The sequence below is a fragment of the Pollicipes pollicipes genome, unplaced genomic scaffold, assembly GCF_011947565.3.
Source record: "Pollicipes pollicipes isolate AB1234 unplaced genomic scaffold, Ppol_2.1 Scaffold_7231;HRSCAF=8579_pilon_pilon_pilon, whole genome shotgun sequence".
In the NCBI taxonomy this organism is placed as follows: Eukaryota; Metazoa; Arthropoda; class Thecostraca; order Pollicipedomorpha; family Pollicipedidae; genus Pollicipes; species Pollicipes pollicipes.
In genome coordinates, this window is record NW_023597034.1 from 14962376 (window position 1) to 14984360 (window position 21985).

The window sequence follows — 21985 nt, forward strand, 5'->3', positions numbered from 1 at the left end:
GGCTACTACGTGCGCCCGCCCCCGCTTTCTTTTCAAAGTTTGGGTATGGAGCGCTTTCCCAACTGAATAGGGCACCCCTGGGTTAAGCAGTGTTTGCGACCAAATTGTAGATGTAGGGGCTGACGCATTTCGTCCAAGGGTGAATGCAAAACGCTGTCTTAGGGGGCCAACGCCGGCTTATGATCAAGAGGTCAAATGGTACCCTGAGTTTTCGTAATTCAACGGATTTCGCTTTCTTTTATACGAGTGTTCTTAAACTCCCCCCCTTGGTAAAAGTTTTTCTGCTTTCTTCGAAGTCTAGACTCTAGAGATGTCATTTCTTGCGAGACTTTGATCATCTTGGGGAAGCATGACCCGGTGGCTCCATTTCCCCCTGGATCCGCACTTCATTGCGTCTCGCAGAAATTATTCTGCAGAAAATATTCTCTGAGAAGTTATCGTGGTTTCTTCGAGGTCTTAACTCTGGAGATGGCATTTTTTACAAGGCCTTGACCATCTTGGGGAAGCATGGCCCGGGTGCCCCTTGCCCCCTGGATCCGCACTTGATTGCGTCTCGCAGAAATCGCAAGCTGCGAAACACGCGAAACGCGAGAATCCCGATCTGAAGTCAAACGGATGGTACTGCAGCGATATCAAGGCTTACTCTCAAAGACATTTCTGTCCACAAATTTCTCTAGAATGTTAGCTGTTTTCGTCGCCGGCAGGACTCGTTTAACCATGTGAAATACGCGCGCCGCGCCCGGCTGTTTGGCTGACGCTTGCTTCGCGGAGAAGTGGCGGCAGCGGCGGGGACGGGAGGAAGGAACATGTTAGAAGGCGGGAATGGGAGGATGGAACAGGTCAGGCGGCGGGACGGGAGGACGGAACAGGTCACGCGGCGGGGACGAGAGGACGGAACAGGTCATGCGGTGGGGAGGGAAGGAAAGGGGTGCCTGGTAGCCGCCGCGTGCTCCGCTCACTCGTGTGGTCGTCTGCAGGACCGGCTGCAATGTTCTCATCGGTTTTTGGCACGGCGCGCTGACGTAAGAAAGCAGGGAAGAGAAAAGAAAGCCCAATGGGATAGTATGATTATCAGGTCACCCTTTAACCAGCCACGCTTATAAGTTTTAGGCCTGACCTTGATCCTAGATGTGCCCTTCCCTTTCAATCAAAACTGTTCGCTCTCGTCTTAGCCCTATTACTTTGGACCATTGCTCCGGTCTTACTCGGCGCCATGTATCAACCAGAAGCATGTGAATTGGTATCGTCTTTACGTGTTGAACGCACCTCTCAAAGACGCTGACCGCCCTTATTCAGATGCTGATGCACAACGTGCACAACGACATGGAAGACCAATTCAACATCGAGCTACAGTTACAAAAGCTTCGCCTTTGTTTTGTCCAGCTTCATAGCTGGATAATTTCCGAGCGATTGCCGGGGACTCGACGCCTCCGTACTTCATAAGCCGGAGCTGCCGCGCTCTCTAAGGTCACGTCGGCGCTCAATATATTCTTCTCACATAGATCGGATTTAAACTTTGAAACCTAATCCGGACATGACAGCCAGATTCATTGCATGCCGTATGCCAAGTGCCACCGCAAGCTCATCTGGTATGCACGACGGGGCCGCGGAGCCCTATTTCGAATAAGGCACAACGCGCGGCACCCGATAAAGAAGAGGACCCGAGGCCGGCCCACTTGTCATCGATGGTACATGCTCATTGGCTGAGATCGCGCGGAGGGCTGAGAGAACGCAAGGAAAGAATGATCGCTGGAGCGGTCAGGTAGCATGCATGAGGGGCCCAGTCCTGAATTCTTCAGAGGGTTGTGTAGTTTGCATATGTCATTGAGGTAGATTGGTGCGTCTTCCACGGCAAGGAGTGTCAAGTGTCTGCATCGCCTCCTGCCCCGCCTCGGAGATAAACGTTGCCTTGGAACCGTTTGTACTGCGCAGTTCCAGGCATTTTGCAGTATTTGCTGCCCTGGGGCGACCGGCCCTACGTCAGTACGGTAAAGGTAGCCATCAGAAAAGGTATCCAGTAGAGTTGGGAATGTTTTAGTTGCCAGTCATCACTCGTTGCGCAGTGAACCCTGACGGTCATATTGGTGCCAACATTGCGGTTTGTTGCGTGACAGCTTGTGCCCTGAGAATGTCGGTGCCAACCTGCTTTGTCCCAGGATTGCTTTCCATTTCGAGGAGGTAATTACCTACCTCACATGCATTTCTGTATTGTCTGGTTGCCTGGGGTAATATATAGCTTAACTAGCTCACTTTTAATCTATCCAATAGAATATAGTAGTGACATTACCGAAAATCGTACCAACTTTCCGTGAACTGATGACATGGTTTGACGAGCTCATCACCGGTTGTGAACTGCCGAGTCAACGGAGACCGAACCCGCTGGTTGACCGCGGTCACTGTCCGGTCAGCGGGGGTCGACATGATCCGCACTGCGTGTCAGCTCTGATTGGGCGTGTCGGGGGCGTGGGCGAGCTCAATAGTCGGGTGGGGTCCCCTCAGGATGGCCCACGACCTGGTACTGGCCTATTCAACCGCGACGTAAGCCTGGTGCAAAACATGCCCGAGAATGCGCGGATGAGACGGGCGCGGGCCAGGACGCTTCCGAAGGCTCCTCGTGTCGGAGGAGTTTGACCGTCCCTCTGCGTACGGATGCGTAATGGCCTGTCACGCAGTGACACGTGTCGACAGAGATAGCCGAGAAGTGGGCCACGGAGGGAAGTGGCCGGGGTCGGCTGCCGGTAAATGACGTCAGAACTCATGGAAGAGAGAATTGGCAGCCCAATGGACGGAAATGAGAAATTGACGCGAACGAGATAGAATTGACGAGATTTGCGGAATTGTCTCTGAGGCAGGCAAAGATTGAAAGCGAAACCTACAGAAGGGCGGAGAGAGAGAGGAAGACGGAGGAGAGAGAGAGAGAGAGGGACAGAGAGAGAGGGAGAGAGGGGGAGAGAGAGAGGGAGAGAAAGAGAGAGGGAGAGAGAGAGAGGGGGGAGAGCAAGAGAGGGAGAGAAAGATGGCATGCCTTGAGTGTGAGTAGGAACCACGGAGCGAATATCTTTTCACAAGTTGATTAAAATTCGTGGTTTGCTGCCTCAGCTGCCTGGAATATGAGCATAGTGACATTAAGTGGTCATTGTGGTAGTTCAAGATCCAGTGATATCGTAAACCACATAGAAATCAAAGGCATTACGCCTGCAAAGCAACATGCAGCAAAGAAAGCACTAATGTTGTTTGCTCTCAAATTGTAATAGCCTGGTGGCGCATTGGTATTTGCAAGGCTTCAAAGGTTAATAGTTATATTTGTAACGCCGCATTTGCTTGCATTATTTCATTCTTACCCGACTGGAGGCGGCCGACCATCGAAGTCGGCGAAGACGAAAGACACGGTGCGCGGTTGTATCCCGCCATTGCTAGCCGAGTGGGCCCAGTGTCTGCTCCATCCTCGTTATGCAATTTTACCACGCGTTTGCGAAGACCTGACTAAAACGTCGCCTTGCAGAAGAATGTCTCAGTCCGTATGCGCACGAGCAGATCGCCTCGTCCGGATGGCCGGTCAGGCCACCAGGCTCGGTGTTGATGCTGTGGACGCACGTTCACGCCTCGCCGCTGATGACTGCAGACGGACGGCAGCGGCGTGGGACGGCTCTGAGGGCGGGCGGCTCCCTCACAATCGATCTGGACGGCGGGGTGGCGCGGCGCGGCGTGCGCGGGGACAGCGCGCCTCGGTGCGCCCGGGCATGCCCGGCCCCAGATGGGGTCACGTAATTGGTACGATAAATCGCGGACTAGGAAAACGTCGGGGGAAAGCCTCATTACGGCCGCACTTGCCGGCCCGCAGGAAATAAAATAGGTTATCTAGATGGCGGCAGCTTAGCCTGCGGGTGGTACAATGAAGGAATGGTCTGCTGCAGAGAAGCACTGGGCATGGGTGGGTGAGATTAGTACACTTAGCAAGTTATCTGGTGGTGGAACAACCAGCCAGTAGGCTTTTAAGCCTACTGGTTTGGCAGCGCTGTAGGAATAACCGCGATGCTGTAGGCGAGGGTAAATCGGATTAGGCGAATCCCCTTTGTGTTAATTGAATTTATGACTGGCTTTATAAGCACGCGCGTAGGCGTTGCAAGCACAAATGTATACCTTCATTGGCCCATGAAGCCAGATTTTAAGGGGTGATCTCAGAGATGTCGTCATCTACGGTTGATCCAAACATACTTGCTGTTCGCTGCGTGTTCAAATAAGGTCAACAGACAGATCACCCACGGCGACGTAGTTGATGGTACGTAATATCCAACCAGCCCGGGCAACAGACCGCGCAGCAGAACTTGTGCCAAGTCTTCCTGTTTCCAATGCTTTCCTGGTTTAGCCGCATGAAAAGTTACACCTTCCGCACCTGCAGCGTTGACGTTGTCGGCGTCAGGCATCCTGGCGGCGTTTCCTCCATCCCTGACATCACTGTCTAATGTGCGGCAGTGCCCAAGTCGCTGGAACAGCTGCACACCCAGCTTATGACATCACTGTCTAATGTGCGGCAGTGCCCAAGTCGCTGGAGCAGCTGCACACCCAGCTTATGCCGTCACTGTCTAATGTGCGGCAGTGCCCCGGTCGCTGGAGCAGCTGCACACCCGGCTTATGACGTCACTGTCTAATGTGCGACAGTGCCCAAGTCGTTGGAGCAGCTGTACACCCAGCTTATGACGTCACTGTCTAATGTGCGGCAGTGCCCTGGTCGCTGGAGCAGCTGCACACCCAGCTTATGACGTAACTGTCTGATGTGCGGCAGTGCCCAAGTCGCTGGAGTAGCTGTACACCCAGCTTATGACGTCACTGTCTAATGTGCGGCAGTACCCTGGTCGCTGGAGCAGCTGCACACCCAGCTTATGACGTAACTGTCTGATGTGCGGCAGTGCCCAAGTCGCTGGAGTAGCTGTACACCCAGCTTATGACGTCACTGTCTAATGTGCGGCAGTGCCCTGGTCGCTGGAGCAGCTGCACACCCAGCTTATGACGTAACTGTCTGATGTGCGGCAGTGCCCAAGTCACTGGAGTAGCTGGACACCCAGCTTATGACGTCCCTGACGGATATGTTCCAGTGTTTCAGTCGCTGCAGCAGCTGCACACCCAGCTTTAGACGTCCCTGTCGGATATGTTCCGGTGTTTCAGTCGCTGGAGCAGCTGCACGCCCAGCTTATGGCGTTCCTATCTGATGTGTTGCAGTGCTTCAGTCATTGGAACAGCTGCACACCCAGCTCAGCGAGGTGGACGTTGACTACGATGATGTCGAGTCTCTCTCGGAGGGCCACAAGACGGCGCTGTACGCGTCTGTCGTGCTCGTCAGGCAGATGCTGAACGAGACCCAGGTGAGGGCCCAGCCGGTGGCGCGCGCCACTCGCCTCAGCCGAGTATGTGCTCTTCAGTCAGCGTTGGCGGCGAGTGCATAATTGTCAAGTGAGTCAGTTTGTTCGGCGACGGTAGAGTGCTCCGGGCACAGCTCAACCCGACGGGAGGTACCCCGGGCGCAGCTCAGCCCAACGGGAGAGTACCCCGGGCGCAGCTCAGCCCGACGGAGAGTGCTCCGGGCGCAGCTCAGCCCGACGGAGAGTGCTCCGGGCGCAGCTCAGCCCAACGGGAGAGTACCCCGGGCGCAGCTCAGCCCAACGGGAGAGTACCCCGGGCGCAGCTCAGCCCAACGGGAGAGTACCCCGGGCGCAGCTCAGCCCAACGGGAGAGTACCCCGGGCGCGGCTCAGCCCAACGGGAGAGTACCCCGGGCGCAGCTCAGCCCAACGGGAGAGTACCCCGGGCGCAGCTCAGCCCAACGGGAGAGTACCCCGGGCGCGGCTCAGCCCAACGGGAGAGTACCCCGGGCGCAGCTCAGCCCGACGGAGAGTGCTCCGGGCGCAGCTCAGCCCGACGGAGAGTGCTCCGGGAGCAGTTCAGCCCGACGGAGAGTGCTCCGGGCGCAGCTCAGCCCGACGGAGAGTGCCCCAGGCGCAGCTCAGCCCGACGGGAAAGTGCTCTAAATTCTTGTCCGGATTCCGGATCTTTGCTATAATGCTTAGATTAATGAGAATCTATTCGGTATCTCCTGCATTTCGCATATATTTAGTCGTGGAAACTCAGCTCCCTGGCTCACGGTAGTTAGTTATCGACCAAGCTATTTAGTTATTGTATTTCATCTACGAACCTCAAATTTGGTGAAAAGTAAGTTCATATGCAGTAAAGCTTACCCTGTGAATATAATTGTCCAGCACTCTCAGTTTTTAGGATCTTAGGGAGCTCAAACTACCCCAACCCACCCACTTCCACCCGAGCGGAGGGTATTCAACCGGCCTCTGGGTGTGTACTTTGGGAATTTGATATATCAAAAACGTGTCGTTGATAAACCTTATCGGGATGTGCGACTCGCGTTGTTAATTTAGTTGGTGCTTTCTTTTCCGGGTGTTTCTTTTTTGGAATTATGTGATAACTCCGCTGAGTTTTGATCCTAGCATAGGTTCTATTGGAGGCGAGAACGTGATGACAGTGCTCTACCGTCCCGTCTGCATGTTTGCGACGAAAACAAATCGTGAAGGTAAATGATGTTTCAATTGTCTCAGATCGAAAGTCTTCTTTATGTTATCATAGTTTCCTTTTCCCTCTGAACGAAAAAAAAAGATAAGGAGCTTCTGTGTTGGGTCCAATCCATTTTAGAACCGTCATTTTTACAGATGTTCGTAGTGACAATACAACGTAATCACCATTAAGTTAAGTCAGGTGTATTCAAAGTCCGACACATATCGCTATTTAGCAACATCATACCCAACGTCACGTAAGGAGTACAATGAGACGATGCTCCGCCAGCACAGTGCGTTACAGCTTCGTGACCAGCCACTTATTTCTCTCCAGTCCGCGGTAAATATTTCCCACGGGCGTAAATATTAGCGGTGCAGGTGGGCACCGGGCCGTCATCGGGCGTTTGTGTTCTGTACCGGCGGGGTCGGAGATGAACCGCTCGCGGCGCCCTTCAATTCCCGGCCGACCGCCGGGGTCAGGGGTCGACCGCCTGCGGCATCCATCAGCTTCTGGACGGCCGCCGGGGTCAGGGGTGGACCGCCTGCGGCGTTTGCGAGCTGGCACGGACAGCGGTGCCGACGAGATTCAGGCAGCCGCTATTCCTGGCGACCGAAAGAGATGTAAACACGATGGGGGCTCAGCCTGGTGCGATTGAGAAAGTCCTCGCGCGGCGGAATGGGGCCTTTTATGGTCGGTCGAAGCCCCGTTGCAGTGACTTACAGTCTGGTCGGGATATTATACGGTCTTGCATGCGTGTGTAAGTTTGTATATAAAGAGAGAGAGAGAGAGAGAGAGAGAGAGAGAGAGAGAGAGAGAGAGAGAGAGAGAGAGAGAGAGAGATATATATATATATATATATATATATATATATATATATATATATATATATATATATATATATATATATATATATGTGTGTGTGTGTGTGTGTGTGTGTGTGTGTGTGTGTGTGTGTGTGTGTGTGTGTGTGTGTGTGTGTGTGTGTGTGTGTGTGTGTGTGTGTGTGTGTGGTGTGTGTGTGTTGTGTGCGTGTTCGTGTTTAAGTCTCCTTGAGTTTGCTGTGATGAATTCGTTTTTTATTTCAAATGGCAAGTTTTATTGGTGGAAAGAATGAGTGGGTGTTGGGTGTTGGCCTGCCTTTGGGTGCACGTTGTAACATCTCCATGTACTTTTTGCTGTCTTATCCTATCTCCTGTCCGACCTGCTCCTCCCCTTTCTTGTATGGTAGGTACGTTGTCAACCGTTCTGAGGGATCGGTCTTACGACGCTGTACTTGAATTCTTAAACAGCAAGCACCTAAACATTAGGAGGTTGATGGGAGAAGGGCAGGCGACAAAATTGCGTTATTGGGCGTCCGTATTGGGCGCGCAAGGAAATGGTCGCCTACCTGCACACATTATGGCATTGGTCTTGGTCAACGCCGGCGCAGTAGGGGGAAGGGCAGAGGGACAGCTGCTCCCCCCCCCCTGTTGTGCCCTCCTGCCTGCTCCTTCCTACCCCTGCCGTCAAGCAGGGGAAGATTATGTTTTGCCAAAAACCAATTTCGAGAAATCTTTTTGTCCAAGGAAAGGCTCACGTGGATTAACAAAATTCAGATCGAGAAGGCCCTTATAGCGGAGCTAGAGGGTGCTAGGTCGGTCACAACAACAAAAAACTTTTTCTGCATCAAGAAGCCCGTTTCATGGATCATGAGATCACTTTTATGGGATGTGGTAGTCCATGCTCTAGATCAGACAAACCCGACACCCGACACCTGACGCTGCAGTCTCCGCAGGCCTGCAGCGTCAGTCCTGCGGCTAACACTAGGTGGCGTCTAACAACGGACAAAATCGATAAATATCTGAAAAGACTACCTTTGAACGATTGACGACATCAATTCACAGGTTAAGAATTTACCTCGGGTGAATATTTCACTCTTGCGATTTTTAAATTGCTCGTGGAAACGGATTAGCATTTACAGCACCGCGAAGCGGTGCAGGAATCCAGTGATGGAAAGATGTGCGCCCTAGCCTAAGCTTCGAGTGGTGCAAAAGCCTGTCTGAATCATTAATCCTCGACTATTGTTCTCGCACGTCCAGCGTCCGCGGCCTGGTGTAATATGCCGCGGCCAAAGATGTCCGTTTTTATATCACTCCGATCCACTCAGCTGAACACTGGTGAGACTCCTTACCTTTCTCGGGAAAGGGGTTCGTGAGTAGGACACTAAGGAGCGCATTATCGTTTTTGGTCAATGTTGATAAAGCGGCCCTTAGAGGAATATGTCATACATTGGTCCCCTCCCTGACGCGGGAGGCCCGCTGGTCCGGGAGTTAGCCCTGGATCGCCGCAGGAGTCGTCGCTGACACAACACGATTCCTTATCGCCGCGGGCGATCCAGTATTTGGCACAGTCACTCCGGTCCGGCCTAACGGGTCCTTAGCTGAAATGGGGTGGAGGCCTCCGTTCTGTACTAGAGGCCTTGACTGACGCACATCCATTGTATTTCTTCACTGTGGAGTCGCCATAAGCTCTCATATCTTCTTTCATCGGCGGAGGGCAACAACAAATGCAAGGGGCCCTCTGGTATTTGGCGCCTGTCCCTATGCGTGTTCGGAAAGCGTTCCCATGGTGGGCTCAGGACCCTTGCTGACACAGAAACCTCTATTATGCGCTGGGGGCCCTAATTGACACAGGGTCTCTCATTGTTGCATGGGCTCCTATCAATGCAAATCGCGTGCTCCGACCTCGTGCCTGCTTGGTAGATGGGCCCCTAGTGCTCTGACACGACCTAGACACGAGGTCATCTGCTTGGTGTTGGTGTTTTCTCGCTGAAACAGGGACCCTCCTTGTCCCAATGGTCCTCTTTCAGTGTAAGGGGCCTTCTGGCCGACATTTGAGTTTGCGGCCCTTAGAGCGAGAATCATTAATGTGACTTTTAGCCTGCCTTTTGGGTCCTTCGGCTTTCCAATCGGGCCCGTGATCTTGACCCCATTTGGGCCCCTTGAGCCCCTAAAACACGTCCCCAGCCGACTTAGGCCACTTTCCGACATGAGGCTCCTGTTTGTCACTGTGGGCCCCACATTGTTCCAAGGACTCAGACAAGTGCATTTCGTGGGCTCGGCCTTTTTCCTGCTCTGAAAATGGGCCCCCAGGGCCCAAAATAACACGGAGCCAGGGCCAAGTTTTCGATGTTGTTTGTCTCTGGCCGAAATAGACTCGTGTTGTCAAGGGATTGCTCAATGGGTCCGAGAGACCCTCTGACCCTCTGTCTGAGGTCAAGATCTTTCGGACCAGAACTCCTAATAAGATCTACGGCCAGCTAGCCTTTCGGGCCCTTCAGGCTTTTTTCATTGATCCCTTGACTGTCAGTCCTGAAAGGCCCATCGGGCCCCTCTTCGGACCGCCTCGAAAACTACGCCTGGCCGACTCGGGGGCCCCTTGCCAGCACAGGAACCGCTAAAGACACTGTAGGTCGCTGGCCGACACAGAAGGAGAAACCGTATTGACTCAAGGGCTCCGGCCAACGTAATTGTGGGGTCCACCCTTGTTCCTGCTTTGGAAATGGTCCCTCCATATGGCCCATTTTACACAGAGTCCATTGCTCGGTGCTGGTGGTGTCTGTTCAACATAGTGGCCCTCATCGGCTCAGCGGGCCCTCAATCGGTGCAAATGGCCCTTTGAGCGGCATTTGAGGGCCGGCCCACAAGACGAGGGCTCCTAATACGACCTACGGCAAACCCTTCGGGGCCCTCAAATCGACCCTTAAACATCTGTCCCGAGAGATCCAAAGGGCCCCTCGGCACCTAAGCTTTGTGTGGGTGGGGGGAGGTACGTGCCCCCTGTGCCTGCGCCAGTGAATGGGTCTGTTTTTAAGACATTTAGGGTTGTGCTTTTTTATCAGAATATGTTGTCGTATGCACTTTAATATAGTGAGTAAGCTATATATATTGGCAGGGTGGCTGGCATAGGTGGAAGGCGTAGTAGGGTGTGATACCGTATGGAGTCCGTGGCCGCGGACATTTCCATAAGCGGAGCCTTGTAAGAACAATTTGGACTCCGAGGATGCGTTTTCCTTCGGTTACCTCCTGATTTTGACATTTCACGGGTTAAGCACGTTTTGGTAAGTTTGGTGCAGTGTTAACGCGCCTAGAAAAACATGGTGAACAAGTCGCTTCAAAGGGATATAAATGGATACCTGCGTCGTACCAAGCTTTCTTAAAGTAAGCTTAATTATATGTATTGTTACTGACAGGAGCTTCGCTCCGGCAGCCTATCATAGCAGCCTGCCATCAGTACGCTCCAGCAGCTTGGGCCTGTGAGCTGCATGGCCCATGTGGTGCGCGAAGTGGACAGCCCAGCCGAGCGCCTGCTTGCCAGAATCCACCGCGATCCACCGTGACATTATTTATGGAGAGGTGCCTGTGCGTGACAGATAGTCTCGACAGGAATTCGACACGACCTGGCTTCCCGCGACTCAGCTATACTTTGATATTTCAATAGTTTCTTGTACGAATCGATGGTGTTATGCCGACAGTCAGTTGACCTCAGCTGTGTGACTGGCGTGGTGCCACTGTAAGGGGCCCGGCTAAGGACTCTCGAAGAAAAACCACTCGAACACTATTTTGTCCACAGACCAAGTTCCACAGCATGATGGAGGACAACCAGATATTGGGATCCCGCATCGACAGCAACCTGCAGGTGGCCCAGTCCCAGGTCACTGACCTGAGGTCAGAGCTAGCAGATACTCACAGGATGATCGACCAGGTGGGTAGGCCTGCAGTGCGATCATGGGGCCAGGAAGGTGCTCAAAGCACAGTGTCTGTCCAGCCTCACGTTATCAGTCTCTTTCCAGGTATCAAATCCGGCTATGATAAACTTCAACATAAGGTATTTGTGTGGTTGGGGTTGTGGAGCTTCACCTGGAAACAGCAATTTTGTTAGTTTATCGTAGAGCAGATCCACGAATATATCAGGCCATTGCTTGCACGGCTGAAGCTTTCGTCTACATTGGGCCCACGGGGTATGATTGCCTACATCATTTTTCTGACTAAGTTTCGTGCATTGACACGGCACGACTGTGGAGCTGTCGGGAACACTCGGACAATGTAAAGTCGTGCGCCGCGGCGGGCACAGCTAGTGCATATCTGCCGTGTCCAATGTCACATGAGTGTTAAAGAGGTCGAGAGTTACTTGCTTGCAGAAAACTTCAGCACGCGCTCCGATATCGCAATGGCAAGTCAATGAGATGTGGATGAGCCGGTCTGAATGAGCCTCTCGAACATGTTTGGGTGCTCAGATGGTGCTCGGCGCGCGGGGTGTATTGCATTTCCAAAATCAAGCAGGCCCGTTTCAAAACGTAAGACAGCCGTAAAGCGCACTCCCGATAGATAAACCCATTCGTATATAACACAAGTCAGATGACGTAAAATAATTGCGCAGCTCCGCATTTCAATAAAGCATGGAGCCGAGATATCGTCTGCATCCAGACGGCTGTTTCAGATATATTGTCAAAGCTTGTGCCCAAATGAGCAAATCCCGTTTTGGGGGAGTGTGGCCTTGATTTTCGGGCGTGTATGGTCGGGGCTGAGCAGACCGAGTTATCCCAGCCGGACAGACCGTCGGCCCGGGCAGGCTTGGTGCCGCTGTGGCCGTCGGAGTGCGTGCCGCGCCTGTGGTCTCTCTGACCTGGGCTCTGCCGTGGGTGCGTCAGCGGCCCGCCTCAAATCATGCCGTGTCTCCGTCCCAGTTGGCAGCGGCGGCGGGCTCCGGAGACCGCCCCCGCCCGGCCGCCGCCGCGCCGCCGGAGAAGACCAAGGTCAACGGGGTCACGGCGCCGGCGGCCGACGCGCCGGCGGCCGAGCCCCTGCTAAGCTCGGAGCCGGTGCCACCCGCCACCGAGGACGCCACCGACCTGTCCTCCGACGAGGAGCACGCATACTACGATAGAAACGGTAAGTCAGCAGCGGCTGCTTTTTTCGGCCCCCGCGGGTGCTGCGGCGTTTCGGTCCGGTCCAGTTCGGTCTTGGCGACGGCTTTGGCTGCGGCAGGGTGTCCGGAAGGCTATCCCTGATCTCCCTGATTTCCCTGATCCCCCTGAATCGATCGTGGCCGAACATTCACCCGGCTGTGCAAGAATCGACAGTCGCTGACTACACTAGCTTGTTTGGTAGACCGATTAAACTGAATGCTTCCTGTGAGCGGGACTCATTGATTCGCGCTGGGTTCAGGATTTTCTGCGATATCGATAGTCGCCTTATTCGCCATTTCGTTAGTTTGCTCTTTAGTTCGAGGCGGGCGGGCAAGATGGACGCAGGGCATGGCTTCTGAAGATTAGCCTTAATTTAAAATGTCAGGTACGGAAGCAGCTTGGGGGACCTCTCGACGAACGTGTCGTGTCGTACGGAGCGCACGCGCGGGCACGGCTCGGCTGCTGGACTGAGGTCTTGGGATATGTTTTTTGACGTTGCTAGGTCGCACATCACATTGTTCCTCACGAATGTTCCGAAAGAGTGTTTTTCTCCAAGGTGTCCCCACGCTGGCTGTGCTTCATATCTCCTGGCAGTCACGACTGGAGCCAGGTGGGGCCAGATTATGAAAGGTATGGTGGAGCCAGATTTGAAAGGCGAAGTGGGTGTGGAATATTGTTGGCGCCTGTTTTCTGCCAGAACTGTATGCCGGAGCTGGCTGCGTGGAAGCCGGGAGGTGGGAACTGTATGCCGACGCTGGCTTTGTGGAAGCCGGGAGGTGGGAACTGTATGCCGACGCTGGCTTTGTGGAATCCGGGAGGTGGGGGCTGTATGCCAGCGCCGGCCGTGTGGGAGCCGGAAGGTGGAAATCCGATGTCTTGACGGAGACAACATTTGCCGTGTAACAATACTGGCAGTCTTTCTTCAACCGCATACAGAGACTTGTGCCCTGGTGGTATGCCCGCGGCCTATCCGTGTGGAAACCCGAGACATACATCCAGATATCTACGTCGTGCACCACTTCCACATGTGCAATGTGCTCTTTCGTCAGCAATATCCAATATATTCCGCAGCATGTCTGGTCTGCAGCGGCCAGACCATCCCCGTTTAAGCCCAAACATCCGTGTGTAACGGTACGACTCTGAGAGACCGGGGCTTGAAGCACTTCATGTATTTGTGTGACTGTCGCACTGTGTTTTACCATTCGCCCCAAAACATCTCAGACGGCGTTATGATCCAAAGCCAAATAAACAAAATTGGCTGTTTATTACAACTATTATGGAGCAAGGGCGCTCACTTTTGACCTACTTTTCGCAGCACTAGCATGAAAGAAATCTGCACGATATGCATCAATGTTGTACGCCTATATTGTGTCGCTGGATGCTGGCCGGATCCTTTTATTTTTGGCGCGTTAGTTTTTGTTTTTGTTGTTGTTTTTTTACTGCGCGTTAGGTCACTCTATAGTTCATTGAAGTCGTTTGTATTTTGATGAGTGTCAGTCAGCGGACCCACACATTGATCTGTGCAATATGTATGGCCGCTGGACAAGGATTCATCGCTATTTGCTTGCGACAGGATTCCGATGTCGGCGTTAGATTCCACTACACCCAGTTTCATGATCAAATAGCATGCGCCAAATCATGTGTGCAATACGTCTCCGTTGATTTTGGAGCCATTTAGGGGCCGTTTTGTCGCTCAACGTCAGATCATCGTTTTTAATACGCGCTGAGGTCCGCAACCGGGACAGCGTGCGACGCGCAGCGTGGCCTGCTCTAGCGGGGGCGCGGTCCGGGTCTGGCCAGCCCCGGCCCGGTCTGACCAGCCCCGGCCCGGCCTGACCAGCCCCGGCCTGAGCAGCCCCGACCCGGCCTGACCAGCCCCGGCCTGACCAGCCCCGGCCTGACCTGCCCCGGCCCGGCCTGACCAGCCCCGTCCCGGCCTGACCAGCCCCGTCCCGGCCTGACCAGCCACGACCTGGTCTGACCAGCCTCGACCTCGGCTGGACGGCAGCCGTTACACGGCGCCACCAAATGTCGGACCGTCCAACTACGACGTCCGGCCGTCTGCCTTTGATGCCCGCTGGCTGAGCCCGATGTGTGGTGGCTGAGCTTGACGTACGGTGGCTGGGTTTGATGAGCGGTGACTGGGTTTGATGTGCCGTGGCTGGGTTTGATGTCAGGCCGTCTGGGGATGCCCGCAGGCGGGATGGGCGCGTTGTCCAACGGTAATGACGGGGACACGGCGTAAGAAACATCAGCTGCGTTGAGATTGTCTAGCTGTTTGGTACAAGCGCTGTTGCATGTAATGGAACCATCGCTGCAGCATAAGTGGTCTCAAGAGTGACAAGCGTTGGGATTTTCGGGTTTATCCCCGTTTCCTCTTGTCCCCAAGGTCATCTTTTTCATTGCATTGGTTTGCTCACAATGTGTCCAGTGCCACGCCTCGAGCTGTGGCGATCTTCCACCTGGCACATGACAGTACCCCACGACACAGTACACAAACAACGGTCGTGTTCGCGAACGCCCGGTCCGCTGTCGTACGCCCGGCCTCGCCGGTCAGACCCCGTCCACTGTCGTACGCCCTGCCTCGCCGTCAGACCAGGTCCGCTATGGTACGCCCGGCCTCGCCGGTCAGACCCCGTCCACTGTCGTACGCCCTGCCTCGCCGTCAGACCTGGTCCGCTGTGGTACGCCTGGCCTCGCCGGTCAGACCCGGTCCGCTGTCGTACGCCCTGCCTTGCCGTCAGACCAGGTCCGCTGTCGTACGCCCTACCTTGCCGTCAGACCAGGTCCGCTGTCGTACACCCTGCCTTGCCGTCAGACCAGGTCCGCTGTCGTACACCCTGCCTTGCCGTCAGACCAGGTCCGCTGTCGTACGCCCTGCCTTGCCGTCAGACCAGGTCCGCTGTCGTACACCCTGCCTTGCCGTCAGACCAGGTCCGCTGTTGTACGCCCTGCCTTGCCGTCAGACCAGGTCCGCTGTCGTACACCCTGCCTCGCCGGTCAGACCAGGTCCGCTGTCGTACGCCCTGCCTTGCCGTCAGACCAGGTCCGCTGTCGTACGCCCTGCCTTGCCGTCAGACCAGGTCCGCTGTCGTACGCCCGGCCTCGCCGGTCAGACCCGGTCCCGCCGTCGCACACCCGGCCTCGCCGGTCAGACCAGGTCCGCTGTCGTACGCCCAGCCTCGCCGGTCAGACCCCGTCCGCTGTCGTACGCCCTGCCTTGCCGTCAGATCCCGTCCGCTGTCGTACGTTCCGCTGCGCCAGTCAGACCCCGTCCGCTTTCACAGGTCGGCGGCCTCTGTTCGGGGCGGGTGGCCCCCGCCGACCTCCCAGCAGACGCCGCCTCTGATTGGTCGATCGTGATCATCAATCGCCGCTCGTCTGTCGATGCCGCCGCCATTGTTTATTTACCTTGGTGCACGACCGAAACGGTATACGGCCGGCGGTGGGCCGTCGTTGCAACTTTATCGCCGCTGCGGCGACCAGGCGGCGGTCGGTGTCGCCCGAGGCCCGCTGCCGGGGCAGAAGTGGCGACAGTGCGCGGCAGTGCCGACTGGAGGCAGGCTGGGCTGTGAGTTGCCCGACTGGAGGCAGGCTGTGCTGTGGGCTGCCCGACTGGAGGCAGGCTGGGCTGTGGGCTGCGCGCTGGAGTGGCCGAGCGCGGACTGCAGTGCCGGACGGGAGCGGCAGCTAGGTCAGACTGCTGACCGGGGCGGCAGCTAGGTCAGACTGCTGACCGGGGCGGCAGCCATGTCGGACTCCTGACTGGGGCGGCAGCCATGTCAGACTCCTGACTGGGTCGGTGGCAGGCGACGGAGCCGAAGCCGGACAGGAGCCGCACAGGAGCCGCACAGGAGCCGGACAGCAACCGGGCAGGGGCTGGAGCCTGAGGTGGACGTTATGTGATGCCTCGTGAGGACTAGGAGATGGTGCTGGTTAAGTTTTGCACTTTGTAGTCGCGGTGGTTTTCGGCGTTGGACGGAAGTGGGAAGGGGGATGAAAAGATGACACCGATAGAATACTGGTAGGGCTAGTTTTCTGGCGCCCCTTTCATCGTCTCACCCCACTGGCAGGTTTCTGATCTGTTCGAGTGAGGTTTCCATGAGGGCCCGAGCATAGGAGATGTCCTTTAAGCCATCATGCACGGCATGGAATAGGCTGTTGATCCGCACCATTTCGGCAGGCCTGTGGTGTGAAAACACGTTTATCGATGGCGAGGGGCCCGCGGTGACATGCGATGTTTATCCTGAGAGAGGTCGAGTCAAGGCTGGATAAACTGGTGCAGACATAGTACAGACCGCAGCCTCGTTCGCGGGAAGCCGCCACTCGATCTCGTGAAGCCTGCGGGGCCTTTAGAACTCGACGCCCCCGAGCCAGGACGCCCTCGGCCCGACCGTCGTGGCACATTAATACCCTGTGAGCCAGTCAGCGCTTTTTGCTGCGCTCGGCGGCCGCCTCAGCGGGCATGGGCAACTACAACTCGGCGGTAGTGACGGTCACAGCCGGCAGCGAGGACCCGCTGCCGGAGGGCGAGACGCGCGTGTTTGAGGCGCGTGTCACCACGCCGCCCGCGTGGCGGCGTCGGCCGACCGCCCACAATCGCTGCCACTCGGCGCCCGGGCCGCTGGCGCCCATCGACGAGGAGGTGGCGGCGGAAGAGGTGGCGGCAGAGGAGCCGGCGGTGGAGCCAACACCGGTGGAGGGGCTCCTGCCGCCGGAAGAGGACGGTCTGGACGCGCAGCGCGAGCGGCGACAGACGGCAGAGCGGGCCGAGGGTGCCTTACCCAGCGGCCGACTGTTCGTTGTGAAGGGCACCGGGGTTGAGCGCCCAGATGGGGAGTGCTCAGAAGACCCGGAGGGCAGTGGGGTCAGGCTTCGTCGCGCTCGTCATCGGGTGACGGACGTCAGCGTAAATGGACATCTCAGCGAGGAGCAAGCAGCCGTCTGTGATTTCTTCGACGAAACTTTGCATTCGTGCTCTCGCCTGTCTTCCTGCGACTCGCCGATGGAGCGCCCGGACGGCGGATGGAGCTCTGTTGACCCGCCTGAGGTCCGCCGACGTCGCAGCTGTCCGCCGCTGGGTCACGCTGATCCCTCTGACCGCGGCGCAGCCTCGGCCGACTTGGCACCGGTCGGCCTCGGTGGTGACGTCCCACCGGACGACAGCGAGGGTGGACCGACTCGGGTGGACCTGACCGAGCTAGTCCTCCGCCGCAGCCGGCCGGCCGAGGCCGCGCGGGCTGAGGCGGCACTGATCGACTCCAGACTCGAGCATTGCAAGGAGCGCTGCATTGACCACTACCTTGAGCTGGTGTGCGGCGCCGGACCGCACGCTCGCCCGGAAGCGGAGCACTTCCGGTGGCATGCCCGGGCCACTGCGGATCGGCTGGCTCGGCCGGCGCAGTCGGGCCGTGGTGAGTAACATCTGACGGTCCTGGGCTGGTGCTCGAGCTGCTCCCTTGTGAGCCGCAGCACCTGGGCATGTCAGGGATCTGCGCAGATCGTGGATTGGTGTGGTCTTGCATTGTCATACTCCATGCTCAAGTCACATATGGTCGTCCCGGCTCATGTCCGGCGAAATTGATTGAATGCAGGAGCGTCGCTAACGTGAGGATGACATAATCCCTGGAAGATCTGTCCACGTTAAATACTGCATGTATATTAGTTCCGTACGCTGCCTCGTCGATCCCCGCGTATACAACCGTGATGTGTGCGCTGCAGTTCGGTTTGATGCCCCTTCCCTCGGGAACACGTCCTGGATCCTGTCCCCTCGGGGACAAGGCTCGACCCTGCATCGCCCGACCATGGCAAGAAAGGCGACGGCTGTGAGAGGGATCTGACCAACCGTGGATTGCCATGGGTGCGGCTGTTGGCCTGCGAGGACAGATGTGGCGATTACGCAACTGCGACAAGCGCGAGAGGCGCGGAAGCCGCCGCACCTGGACCGAACATCTCTGGGGGGGGGGGGGGGACGTCGGTCGGCACGTGTCTGACGAGCGTGACGGCATCTGTAGCGTCTCGGAGGCGTGGCTGCTCACGTGACGTGTCTGGGGGCGTTTGTCGGCGCCTGTGTCGCGCCCCGTGCCGTCCCCGACATTCCATCCGTTTCTGGCGTCGGCCGGCGCTGGTCTGCTCGTCTGTCGCTAGCGCGCCAGACGGCGGCGACGGCGGCGACGGCGGTCGGCCGGGCCAGGCCAGGCGGAATCGATCGAAAATAGCGCCGGCTCACTGATGACTACACAGCCAGGTCTCACTGACCCTGACTGGATGACGGTCACTCCTCCAACCGTGGAGTGTTCTTGGGGCGAGACTTGTCACGGCTGGGTCATACGTCGTGACCCCGACTGTCACATGATTGATGTCACGTGAAGTCATTGGGCCAGTTCAGTCGCCCCTTGTGTCTGCGGTGAAATTGAAATACTAGGAAAAGCTCCTTGCAAGTTCTCCTACAAGTCCCAAAAATTTCGAAGTGGCAGTCTGCCGTGTACAGTTGGCCCTTCCCCTGCCAGCCAGCGGCGAGTTATCTCTGAGAGCGTCGCTCTGCTGTGCTTGGTTATCCCCTCCCCTGCCAGCCAGCGGCGAGTTATCTCTGAGAGCGTCGCTCTGCTGCGCTTGGTTATCCATTCTCCTGCCAGCCAGCGGCGAGTTATCTATGAGAGCGTCGCTCTGCTGTGCTTGGTTATCCCCTCCCCTGCCTGGCCAGCGGCGAGTTATCATTGAGAGCGTCGCTCTGCTGTGCTTGGTTATCCCTTCCCCTGCCAGCCAGCGGCGAGTTATCTCTAAGAGCGTCGCTCTGCTGTGCTTGGTTATCCCTTCCCCTGCCTGGCCAGCGGCGAGTTATCATTGAGAGCGTCGCTCTGCTGTGCTTGGTTATCCCCTCCCCTGCCTGGCCAGCGGCGAGTTATCTCTGAGAGCGTCGCTCTGCTGTGCTTGGTTATCCCTTCCCCTGCCAGCCAGCGGCGAGTTATCTCTGAGAGCGTCGCTCTGCTGTGCTTGGTTATCCCTTCCCCTGCCTGGCCAGCGGCGAGTTATCATTGAGAGCGTCGCTCTGCTGTGCTTGGTTATCCCCTCCCCTGCCTGGCCAGCGGCGGGTTATCTCTAAGAGCGTCGCTCTGCTGTGCTTGGTTATCCCCTCCCCTGCCAGCCAGCGGCGAGTTATCTCTGAGAGCGTCGCTCTGCTGTGCGTGGTTATCCCTTCCCCTGCCTGGCCAGCGGCGAGTTATCATTGAGAGCGTCGCTCTGCTGTGCTTGGTTATCCCCTCCCCTGCCTGGCCAGCGGCGGGTTATCTCTGAGAGCGTCGCTCTGCTGTGCTTGGTTATCCCTTCCCCTGCCTGGCCAGCGGCGAGTTATCTCTGAGAGCGTCGCTCTGCTGTGCCTGGTTATCCCTTCCCCTGCCTGGCCAGCGGCGAGTTATCATTGAGAGCGTCGCTCTGCTGTGCTTGGTTATCCCCTCCCCTGCCTGGCCAGCGGCGGGTTATCTCTGAGAGCGTCGCTCTGCTGTTCTTGGTTATCCCTTCCCCTGCCTGGCCAGCGGCGAGTTATCATTGAGAGCGTCGCTCTGCTGTGCTTGGTTATCCCCTCCCCTGCCTGGCCAGCGGCGAGTTATCTCTGAGAGCGTCGCTCTGCTGTGCTTGGTTATCCCTTCCCCTGCCTGGCCAGCGGCGAGTTATCATTGAGAGCGTCGCTCTGCTGTGCTTGGTTATCCCCTCCCCTGCCTGGCCAGCGGCGGGTTATCTCTGAGAGGGTCGCTCTGCTGTGTTCCGTTACCTTTTCCCTGCCCGACCAGCGGCGGGTTATCTCTGATAGGGTCGCTCTGCTGTGTTCCGTTACCTTTCCTCTGCCCGACCAGCGGCGGGTTATCTCTGAGAGGGTCGCTCTGCTGTGTTCCGTTACCTTTCCTTTGCCCGACCAGCGGCGGGTTATCTCTGAGAGGGTCGCTCTGCTGTGTTCCGTGACCTTTCCCCTGCCCGGCCAGTGGCGGGTTACGCCTCGCCGCCGGCTGTGGGTTCATTGATTCTGGCTCGCCCTATCGGTCCCACGAGGTCGCCAGACTCGGGCCGGACTTGGGCCAGTTCGGGCCGGATTCAGGCTAGTTCGGCCGCCCCTGGGGGCGTTCCCGGAGCCGACGAGGGCCGACCAGCAGGCCAGGAGTCAACCGCCGCTGTTATCGGCACGTCGGTCCCGGCCATCACGGGTGGTTGGTGCGGGTCACGGGTGATCGTCACCACCCGTCTCCCGCGCCAACATGGGAGGCGCCACCACCCGACATCCATGTCGATGATCCGGTGTCACCACCCGACACCCATGTCGATGATCCGGCGCCACCACCCGACATCCATGTCGATGACCCGGCGTCACCACCCGACATCCATGCCGATGACCCGGCGTCACCACCCGACATCCATGCCGATGACCCAAGATCCGTACTGACTATCTGTGATCCGTACCAATGATCCGCTATTCGTACCAACGACCCGTGGCCCGTACGACGTCCGGTAGTCCGTTCCAATGGCTCGCGGCCCCACCGACGACCCTTGATCTGCATTGACGAACAGTACGGATCGCAGGAAGACGGTTCGGATTTTGGGTAATTGGCACGAATGACGAACGGTGATCCCTCCGATGCTTGCTGTACAACAGTAAAGAATAGTGGACTATCGATAAGTGACTTGTATTTCTGTGGTTTTGGGCTGTATACACTTAGTTGGCGAACATTGTGGTGTGATTATATTCGGCCGTGTATTCTGGGACCGTGTGTTCTGTGATCGTAACTCGGAACGAGGCTCGAAGTAGTCATAAAATAGTATCATTCATCAAGATATGTCGATCACATAATCAGCAAACAGAGCGATGTCCGCACTTGGATGACAGTCGCTACCAGTCTGACTTGATTCGAGCCCTGAATGGCGTGCTACTCCACATCTGAACCGCTTCAGCAGACGTTTTTAAGGGTGGCGGTCGTATTGATTTCGAATTGGATTTAAATTTGGCCACCGTTTGTTGGACGATCTCCTGCAGCTGCTGCCGCGGGATAGAGCTGAGTTTCTTGTGGGCGATCTTCACTCCCTTCCAGAGATAGCTTACGCTCTAAGTTTGAGGTGGCGATTGAATGCAGAGGAGGTGTAATGTGCTGCTGACGAGAGAAGCCCTGAAGACTGTTTGCTGACCCGTAAGTTGGGCGCCGGCCGCTGGGTGGTTTTTGCGCCCTGAGCTCATCGAACGTTCGCACGGGCTGTTGAAATGAACTGGCGTTTGTTTATTTGGGTTGAAAGCGTTTTCTGCCAGCGATGATCGGTCTATGGCTAGTCACGTAAGATGACGCCATCAGAGGGCGATGGGTGTTTACGTAAGACCGGCGGCATTTTGGCTACCACCAGCCCTTTCTCCATGACAGGTCAGCATTAGTCTAGGGCATCCCACCACGGGTCGTGGAGGGGTTTGGGGGGTAGGGGGGCATCATGACACAGACAGCAGCTGCTCAAG

General features: G+C 56.5%; 1 protein-coding gene across 1 annotated transcript in view; it reads left to right on the forward strand.

Moving 5' to 3' along the window:
- LOC119109760 (kazrin) overlaps window positions 1-21985 on the forward strand; it is an 81223-nt gene that overhangs the window by 42155 nt on the left and 17083 nt on the right. The window contains exons 3-5 of the mRNA XM_037233511.1: window positions 5218-5360; window positions 11166-11297; window positions 12280-12484. Of these exons, the coding sequence (XP_037089406.1) occupies window positions 5343-5360; window positions 11166-11297; window positions 12280-12484 (355 nt within the window). The 5' untranslated portion in view covers window positions 5218-5342. The remainder of the gene's footprint in view (window positions 1-5217; window positions 5361-11165; window positions 11298-12279; window positions 12485-21985) is intronic.